This window comes from Eurypyga helias, unplaced genomic scaffold (genome assembly GCF_000690775.1).
Source record: "Eurypyga helias isolate BGI_N326 unplaced genomic scaffold, ASM69077v1 scaffold21768, whole genome shotgun sequence".
In the NCBI taxonomy this organism is placed as follows: domain Eukaryota; kingdom Metazoa; phylum Chordata; class Aves; order Eurypygiformes; family Eurypygidae; genus Eurypyga; species Eurypyga helias.
In genome coordinates, this window is record NW_010269153.1 from 27,667 (window position 1) to 38,004 (window position 10,338).

The following is a 10,338-nucleotide window of genomic DNA, read 5'->3' on the forward strand; positions in this document are numbered from 1 at the left end:
AACACACTACCTGACAGCTTAATTAACTGGCTTTCAACTGCAATCTCAGATATTTAAAACTTATTAAACTTACATTCCATATTGATGTCTAGCTGATAGATCTCTGAATTGCACAGCTGATATGTGCCTTTACGTAGATTTTCCTTCCAAAGCCATGACCAATACAATGTATTTAACACTGATATATATTTTAATTTTTTTTTTTACTGTTTAATTCATCCAAGAAATCACACAGACATACTATACAATAGATATTAAAATACTACCATTGAAATGACCAACAGATAAAGATGATAAATTTCCTTGCTCTTGTCCAGAAAGATAATATTTGAACACATACATACATATTTTAAATCAGATTTTTTTTTTTCCCTAGCATATGAATGTACAGTATAAGCAAGCTAGGGTTTCCTTTTTTCATTAAGATGTCAGTGAAAGTTTTTTTACTGAAATGTTAATTCAGCAACTGGAATTCTAACGGCTTTATCAATTTAATTTCAAGGCAACATAAAAAAGTCCAACCTGATAAATGCGCTTATCAGGAGCGGAGATTTCAAAACAGCAATCTTTCTTTGCATCCTTCCGAAGGCTATTATTCATTCTGATGGTGTAGCCCTCTAAGGCAAATTCACCTTTCTGTTGTTTGTCTGTTGGAGATAAAAAACAAAAGTTAGAGCTTCATTTACAACAGTGAATGTAAGTGGCTCAGCAGGTTATCGTTTATTCAGATTTTGTTTTCTAGTTCATGAATTTTACGAAGAACAGGGAGGTTTTTAGCAAAATGATTAAGTGATGCTTCTGGAGATAAAGCTTTATTTTAAAGGAAGATGTACACAGAATTACGTTTTTCTGTAGGATGCCTAAGGAATTCCACAGGGGGATGTATGCAGATGGTGGTCTTATTTACTAAGAAGTGCATGTTATGACACTTGTACCTAGGGAAAGCCAAGAACTGGAACTTACAAGACACGTTTCCTATAAATCAGTGTCTCTTTCAGGTTCAGTAAACCAATGGGAAAACCTGTCCAGCTCAGAACTTGCTGAGCTCCCTTCTAAACTAACCACTTCACTCAAAAAAAACCCCAAACTTCAAACCCCATTTTAAGCAATTGGAAAAGCTTCTTCTCACAATCTCCCACCCACTCCCAGACGTGCCTCCTTTCCACATGGCACACATACAGAATGAATTTTGTTATAAATTCAGGTGTGTGTTCCAAAAGCATTTCTCTCAATGTAGCAAATGTTTAATTAGCTAATAAAAGTACTGAGCCCTACCACAGTTTATTATGTGGAGCCATGTGGTTGTTTTAAAGACAATCCTACTTTTCAAAGGTTCTGGTTTATAAAAGTATCACTTAGAACAGGCCTGAGTTCAAATATACTGCATGTTGGGCAAGTGGCACCTGAGCACTCCTGAGCTCTTCAGAACAAACCCTACATCTGATTTTATATGCTCTGGCATGCTTTGGTGAATATTAAAAACAAACCAAAAAAGTAATTCAGTTTTGCAATTTCTGTAGACCGCAGTACAGTGCTGAAGTGAAGATAGGCATCATCAGTCACATTTTGCTCAGGCAAACAAAGAACAAAGTGCAGTTGCAAATGAAAGAAAATACCATTAAGCGTGGGGTTTTTCCACAGTAGAGAAAAGCATTAATTAACAATAAGCATCAGGCACAACAGCAAAGCTACTTGAAGTATTGCTGAACCAAATGGGTACAAATCGAACATCCATTGCTTATGTTTGTCAACACAAGAAGAAAAGTTCTATAGTAGATAAAACAGGAAAGAACTACAATTTTTAACATTATTTTGTCATCTTTCTGGAAATCTAATAGGAAAGCAAATCCTTTTTTCCACTTCTGAGAGGGCAAAAATTGGCTAACATAGCAACATGAACATCAATGGGCATAAGGTCTGTCACCATACAAATACTCTTGCTAGTATTCTTATATGCACATGGACACAAATTTTTCATCCTTTCACCTTTTTATGAACTCTCACTCAGGGCAGGTAAATACCAAATAACACCATTAAATGAGAAAATACAGGGAACTGCTCTATTTTCTCTTCTAGTCCTTCCCCCATTCTAAGTTTCATTATGTCTTAATTAAGTACTAATGATACAGTACTAATATTTTATATTTGCTCAATCCTCCACCCCTATGTCAATCAAACAGCACACAGATGCAAAATTCATGGAATTGCACTAAGGCACATATTAGAAATACTAACTTGCAGTAGCTTAACTAGGCCCCCTTTTGATGAAATTCATTTCTGCCTAGAAATTTTATTGTTCCCTCACTTGTGACCTCAGGGAGAAGATGAAGTGAAACACATTAATTTCTCACTCTCCCATGCTGGAGGTTTATCAAAACCCAAGAAGACAGGAGTATGCAGACAGAATAAACAAACACCGGGTTCAAAAGGTAAAAACATTTTGTCAAGATAAAAATGAGGTAAGTATTCAAATTTAGTCTCTTGGATTACTTCTGAAACTGCTTCTCTGTGACATGGATGATCCCTTTTATGGTAATACAGTTCTACAGAGCTAATCTCAAATGATCTCTGTACCGGTACTCATTCTTTCAAAGAGCATTACAGTTAAAACAGAAAGATGCTGTACTTTGCACTGGAAGGGGAATGCAGCGCATGGTAACCATATTGTATTTGATCGTTTTATTGCTTATACTGTCTTTGTCTTATCTCTCTGAACACACCATTCCAGTGCTAATGAAAATTACCTGTATGCACTACCAAAAAAATACATATCCTTTGTTATTATATTATTTCACTGACCTTTATAGCCACAGACTAGTCACAGCATTGCTACCTTTGCTTCTAATTGTCTGTGTGGTAAAGCACCCCTGATTAAAGGCCAGTGTAGCATTATGCATATGCTTAAAATGTTGACCATGAGGAAATTTTAAGACGATGAGACATTTCACAGCGCTGACCCAGAACCCATTAAAGTTGAGAGAAAGACTCTCAGTATGCATTCACACTCCCTGTGGCAGCCAGCCAACGGTAAGACCTAGTATGTCCTGAGAAACGGCTCCACAAATACAGAATGGAAGGACACAGGTCAGCTGTGTGCTTTGATGGTGACAAGCAATGGAAGCCCACAAATCCCAGTTGCTCTTGCAGAACATGCCTTCCCAGGTAGGACTGGAGGCCAACCCCATCAACTGATAACCACAGAGCAGACCGTAAGCCATGGTAGCCGTTTGGCCAGGCACAGTAGTCAGGTGCGGGCTTGAAGGCAGGGCCATCTTGTCATCAGACTCAATGATGACCTCAACTTCATTTATCAGCACAGGCTTGCTTGCAGCTAAATAGGTGTGCGGGCTTTCAGTTTAAAGCTGCCATGTGAAGTTAGCACCACAGTGACTTCCATGAGCTTTCCTACTCAGACTGGTACTGTTTATATCAGAACTATTTTCTGGACACTGTGCTTTAGGGAGAATTAAAAGAGTTCTTGATGTTTGAAAACTTCAGAGCCTTAAAAGAAGGTATAGTTGGGTTTTCTTTGGTGGGACCCTTAGAATTAGCTTCAGGAAGCACATCTACATTAGAGATTTCACTTTCATTTTGAACCCCCAAATCATAACTGATGTTTTGCCTAAGCAGAAATACAAGAGCATATTTAGGATAAACTAAAAGGAAAGACATGCGGATGGAACACACTTCATATTCTTGCTGTCTCTTATTTTCTCAAGACAGGGCTTTGCAATTCAACAATGAGAAACTCTAAAGTTCTCCCAGAACAACACAGAACAGTATTGCATAAGTATAATACTATACATCTTGTTAAAAAAAAAAAAAAAGGACATTGCCAAGCATAAGTTGCTCCACAATTATGGAATATCTCACTTCAGAATAAGCTGTTCTTCGCTCTCTTCTCTTCCTCCTCTTTCCTTTTTCCCATATCAGGCACACAACAGAAAAATAAAACTGGGTCTGTGTAGATAATTTTGCATCAGAAAATTGAAATTATAAAAAGCTAGTTTAACAGACTGGAGAGTCAGGCACTAAGTATTAAAAAGTCAAAACTAGTACATGGTATTTGAGGGAAATATGGGAGCTATGCTTCTTTAAAGATAAAATACATATCTGAATGAAATTTGAGAGCCACTTTAAACGTTTTTCTTACATATAAACTTCATTCATCCTAAAAATAGTGAAATAATAATATTGTTAACAACAGAGACAGGGCCGATATATTGGTGAAAAAAGTCTCAAGGGATGCAGAGAAAAGGGTTTTGAAGTAACCTTGCGCAACTGAGTCCATGGGAACTTTTAAAACAAAGAAGGGTAAGGGGTCTTGAAATGATTGGGTTGTAAATTTGAGGCCTAAGGCTATGTGCCCATATTATTAGCACATGTAAAAAGAATTAGTGCATTCTGAAGAACAGAGGGATAGTAGAAAGGAAAGAAGTTACAGGGAAAAGCATAAGGAACAAAGGCAAATGGAAAGATTTCAGAGTGATAAAGTATTTATAGATACTATTAGAATCTATAATTTAACTCTCTTCATCTTGAAATTAGGAGCCTGTAAGATCTTACGGTTTACATGGCTTCATGCTAAATGTAGTTTCACATACTTTTCCATATGCAGGGTGTCTGCTTTCTAAAAATAGAAAGTGTCAGTATCTCCAAAATGGTAATTCCTTTTCCAGCTTTTGAAACAGTCCTTCCCAAATGCATGCACAGGAGTTCTTCCCTTTCAGATAGGGGATCTGAAACGCAGTAGACTTTTTTCCTTTAATCTAGTTCTCTGAGAAATCTAAATTGAAAAAATGAAGTAATTCAGGCAATGGTTGAAACACATCATTTAAGGCACCAGTTTGTTTATATTCAGTTTGCTTATACTTAACTGTTATTTTTTAAATAACACACTCTTAATGGCAAGTGTGCCTCTTGAGGTCTGAATTTAACATTCTCACAGCAGAAGATTCAGTACTCATTAGCTGATGCCTTTCATTACCATCACCTTGCTGCAACAATGTCCTATTGAATATTCACAATTCCTGCAGATTAGTTATGGATTCTGTTAAAATCTAAACTATACAAGGATTTTTGCCTTTCCTATGTGGTTATTCAAAGAGGGAAGTGTGTAGCTAAAAGCAAAACGGTACTTCAACAGCTTTCCAGTGGGTTTGTCTATCTTTTCTCGTTCCTAGAAGAAATTTGCAAGCTTAGCACATGGCAGAAATTCCAGTAGCCTGGTTAGGTGAGGCACTAGGACTGATCTGCAAATTCTTCCCTCTCCTTTAATATTATTCAGTCACCAAGTTCTTAAATAAATAAATAAATAAATAGAATAAGAACTCTCTTTTGCACAAATAAAAGCAGTCCGTCCATTTGCCCGGCCATCACTATCGTACTATTCAGAGATATCCAAAATTTTCATGTCTATGTTAAATATAATAAATACATAAATAAAATAAACTCAGACTTTTCTAAAAGCCTCTGAATTATCCCTCTTTTCAACATCATATTACTGGCGGGCAGATACCATTTTCAAGTTATAAAAATGAAAATAAATTTTTAGTGCCCATTAACAGGGGAAAAAATTACCATGATGTTATCAATTACTGTCTTGCTAAACGTTTAGCTGATCTCTCCAGTTTGCTGAGACAGAAGGGCATATAACACTGTGGATTAGTGAGGAAGAAGTAATGAAGCCATTAATTCATTCATCTATAAAGCAACAAATTAACTTTCCTTCTTCACATGCATTTTTAGGCCTGAAAGGTTAGCCATACTACCTAGGGTGCCCGAGTACACAGGAACTGCCAGAGACTGTATAGCAAAAACGACGTGCAAACAGGGGACCCAACTCAGGATGCAACTGCATGGAAGCAAAGAAAAGAGAAAGACTAAAAAGTTTATGGAAGGAAAGGCTATGAAAAGGAAGACCAGGCAAGCTTCTGGAAATCCAAGCCATCTGTGGCATTTGAACACACTTCTCTGCAATGATGTGGGCCACATGCTGGCAACAAATCTTGCAGCACAAGCACAAATATACACTCGTTGCCTGCAATACCTATTTCTGACATGTAATTAGGTCAAAACCTTTAAGCCCTGTTCCCACATCTACTCCACATACCATTGACCAGGGAAAAAAATGTAGGCAATTCACTTAGACCGGTCTATATTGCAGAGATAAATAACAATGTTTCACTATCCAGTCCTGCACCAAATGTATGAGAAAACAGAGGAGGAAACTGGGAAACGAGACATTTAACAGCCTGCAGGCATCACAACTCTTAAAAGGATGCTTGTAATCTCTTAGGTGAACACACACACATACACAAACACAGAGTCGTTTACTGTACTTTCACAGGATTTGTCTTGCCCTACATTGCTCCGGACTAGGCTTCCTATTTTTCATCATTCAGCTCTGAATGAATGACACTGGAAATTCTCCTTACATGTGTTTGTAAGCTTTATACACTTCCATACTACTTCTTGCTTTCCCAAGTAAAAAGGAAAAAGTTAGAAAAATTAAAAGTGGTTTGGAAACACTGAATCTACACAACCTAATAAAAAGGCATCCTACAGCTTCACATTTAGCATTCGGTTACATTTACCCTGATATCTAAGAGTGAAAAATCAAACCTTGACCAACTAAATACACATGGCACCAAACACAAAATATCCCTCACAGATTATTTGACTACATGTCCAGTTTTAAAAACATACACAAGGCAAAACAAGCCAAGCGGGACCTAGAAACCCCCACTACCTCTCTGCATTGTGTCCCACAACACAGAGGCACTAGGCACTCCATCAGCCATTGAAAATGACGCAGGCAGCTGGACTGAGCACGTATGGAATCCCCCTCTCCCTTGTCTCTCTTCAAACCAGGTTCACATCGACGAGGGGGAATTTTCCCATTCCAGGGCCCAGCTGATACAAAACATCTGCAGACACTGCGCAGGCGAGGGCAGACCCGCATCGCTGAGACAGATGCCATCCCAGCAATTCAGGAGGTGGCAACGATTTGCATGAAGCCACCCAAATGCACACTTCACCGCTGTACAGTTGGTAAGAACACACCTTCACTTCCTACGTGACCCAAGTCATATGGCACAGCATCAAAGATCACAGCAAAAGAAGGGCCCCAGTGGAACAGCGTACTATGCCAGGTACTGCTGCTGACTGTAATGGCAGGAGTGAAAACAGTTTCAGGTTCTTCCAGTGACTAAATGCCAGGTCTCCTCAGGATTGTCTCACTGCACACCTCGTCCATGTTGACAATCTACAGCTAAACACCGTAATAAACGGCAGCGTACACGTTCACAACCACCAGCACTACAGCTCAGTTTCAACACCAGACTAGTGTGCCGTGGGACTAGAGCAATCCCTGGTATCCAGTTTCTGCACAACGATGGCCCCATGCTTCTGCACCGGAATGGGAACCTTTAGGTACTGGGGCACCAGAGGGCTGAAGAAAGTACCTCAAATTAGCCTAGGAAAAAGATTCATCTTCAAAGGCAAGTTCTGGAGCGACTGTTGGTCACTCCAGATCCGCAAGACAATACCATTCCACCATGCTGCGCCAGTTTTACTGCGCTAACATCACCAGTCATGTGGAGATATTTTTACAGAGAAACAAATTATTATTGACAAAACAGTGTTCTGACACACCTCCTCAAAATCGTTGAAGAAAGATTGTTTATGGTTTTGAAGCCTGTCCATTCTGTAAATCCCAAGGAAGAAGTAAAGAAAAAAAAACAACATTTAGCAGATATACAACCAAAAGTCTGGAAAAGGAGAATATGATGCGAAACTGCAGCAGGATGAAAACTGGACTTACAATTAGACCCTTACTCTTTTTTTTTTTTAAGTAAAGAGGATGACTTTAAAGGAGTCAGCACAATGAAGAATGAAACAAACTGGACCAAATTCAATTAGTTTTTGAATAAAACAATACAAAATATCAAGTAGGGTCACACAAACATACACAGAAGAAAAAAGTTTCAGCTTTGCCTAGGAATAAGTATTCTTTGGGGGAGGGAAAAAACATTATTGCACTTTTTTAATTTACTCATTATATATCTGTATTATTTGTATTAAATATCAAACGCACTTGGCACACAATTTAAGGGATGTTTTATTTGACTTTCAATTTTTAAAATTCCAAGTGATCTCCCAATATCTATGCCAGATTTTTTCTAAACTGGCCGTTAAAAGTCACTTTCAGAAGTTAGCCTTAGTCTGCAGGACTGGCTTTTAGTTAATTTCAGTTAGTTTTTTAGTTATTGCTTTATTTCTAGATTTTTCAGAACATAAACTATTTACAAAGAAACATGGAACTCCACTATGTGTAGACTAACATTTTCCTGGATAGAACTATCTTTAAAGAACTCTGAAGGTATAATTGCTAGAGGGTGTTTTAAAATGAAAATCCTAATTGGACAGAAAGAGCATTTTCTGTCCAGTAAATTAACTGAGTACCAGTGTACATCAAACCTAATTGCTAGCTGTTATTGGCACACAAAGTAGCTTTACAGGTAACTATCTTTTTTCCTCAGATTCACTTCTTTAGAAAATGAACACATCACTTACAGATTCTGAAGAATATTTACACATTTTTAACAATCACAGCACTGTTTAAGGACCAATTATTCTTTTAAGTTTCATTTGCTTTCCTAAAATTACCTTATATTTGCATTTCCAACTCCACTAAAGCTTTCATATTCTTCTGTGCATTAAAAGATCATTTTTATCGTTTATAATAATTATTATAATTACCTTTGTCACTTCCATAATAATAGAAGACCGTCTTACTGATAGCACACCAACGCTTCTGCCATTCAAAGCCAAGAAAACTGTGGTCTGCAAATAATATCGTTTGTGTTATATCCATTCGTGGCATTACTGAACACCTCAATGTTACTTCTTTTAAGGGTGAGCAAAGAGGGAGGTGGAGACAGGAAAAGTGCTAAGGAAAGGAAACAAAATCTGGACATGAAGAAAGGAAGCACTGAGAAGGAAATTAGAAATACAAATTGGTGGTAAGAAAACAAATGGGAATTTAAAACCATATAAAGAGAGAAGTCATGTGTAACATTAAATATAAGGAAATAATGAACAACTTCCTAAATATTTCCTAGAGTTATTGCAGCATTAAGTGGGTATTAAAGTGACAATATAAGATTTATTGAATCAAGGTAAATATTGACTGAACCAAAGCTGAGATCAATATTTGCCCTCTTGAAGGAAAATAAATCTTGATGCTCACTGAAACATGAAGTCAACATATGGTACTTTTACATACGTTCCTAATGTTTTCTTCAAAAATATCTGAGAGTCTCTGAATTATTGCTGACATGGACTTTCCCAGCATGATTTTTTTTTTTAAGTCAATAAAGAAATAGGATTTTCTTTTAATACTACAGGAGCAATTATGTGCTGTGCTTCTTTTGCATAATAATGCTTCAACATTTCAGTTTCTATTCCATTTTATTTATCACTCCCGTATAAAGTCATTTGTGTGTATAGCACCAAATACTGCCACATAGACTTATCAAATACAGAATATGCACTAGTTTTCAAAGATAGTTAGACCTACCTTTTCTGCGTTTTTCCAGGTATCCAGCCTTCAGAACAAACTGAAGATCTTGAGCTGCAACAGGAGGAAACTGATTCCCTGGAAGAAAAATAAGTTTTGTAAAGCACTGCTTTTCAAGCAAATACTATAGTAGCATTAATAAATTTACAGATACTGAGCCAGATTATTTTAAGTACAAACCCCCTCCAATTATAAATGTCAGTTGCTGCTGTCCTCACTACTTTAGTAAGGAAAAATATAGCTGTGTAGCTATAGGCCCTGTAAGTCTCAGAAGGAAAAATATATAATTAATCAAGCTACAGTAACTTAGAAATTATTAGTTTGTGTTTTGAACATGGTCTGTAAAGCAAGTTTGATAATGAAAGCAGTAAGCTTTCAAATGTGCAAGCAAAACCAAGTATTACAATTCAACACAATTAAATCAGGAATGTGGTTTTCAATCCCAGCTTCACACAAAAACATCTTGAAACAACATACAAGGTGAGGACCCTCTATTACACTGTCTACAAAAAAAGAAACCAGATGAAGAGATGATAAAAGGTCATGCCTGCAGCTGACAGATACTGCCTAATTTGCAATATGACACGAAAGTACTTCCTATAAAGCATATAAAGTGATACTGGATAGACCAAAGACATTGCACAGAACTCTACAAAACTGTTGATCTACAGATACTAATTTTAGATTTTGTAGAACATGGCTGCATCTGCAAAACAGTGAGTATGTTCCATTGTATCTTTCCCTTCTCACCTGCT

At 37.2% G+C, this 10,338-nt stretch overlaps 1 protein-coding gene across 1 annotated transcript in view; it reads right to left on the reverse strand.

Moving 5' to 3' along the window:
* SKAP2 (src kinase associated phosphoprotein 2) overlaps nt 1-9,661 on the reverse strand; it is a gene marked incomplete at both ends in the record, with an annotated part of 37,318 nt that extends 27,657 nt beyond the window's left edge. The window contains 3 exon segments of the mRNA XM_010158010.1: nt 523-647; nt 8,764-8,847; nt 9,584-9,661. Coding sequence (XP_010156312.1) covers nt 523-647; nt 8,764-8,847; nt 9,584-9,661 — 287 coding nt within the window.
* Between the last annotated feature and the right edge of the window lie 677 nt (nt 9,662-10,338).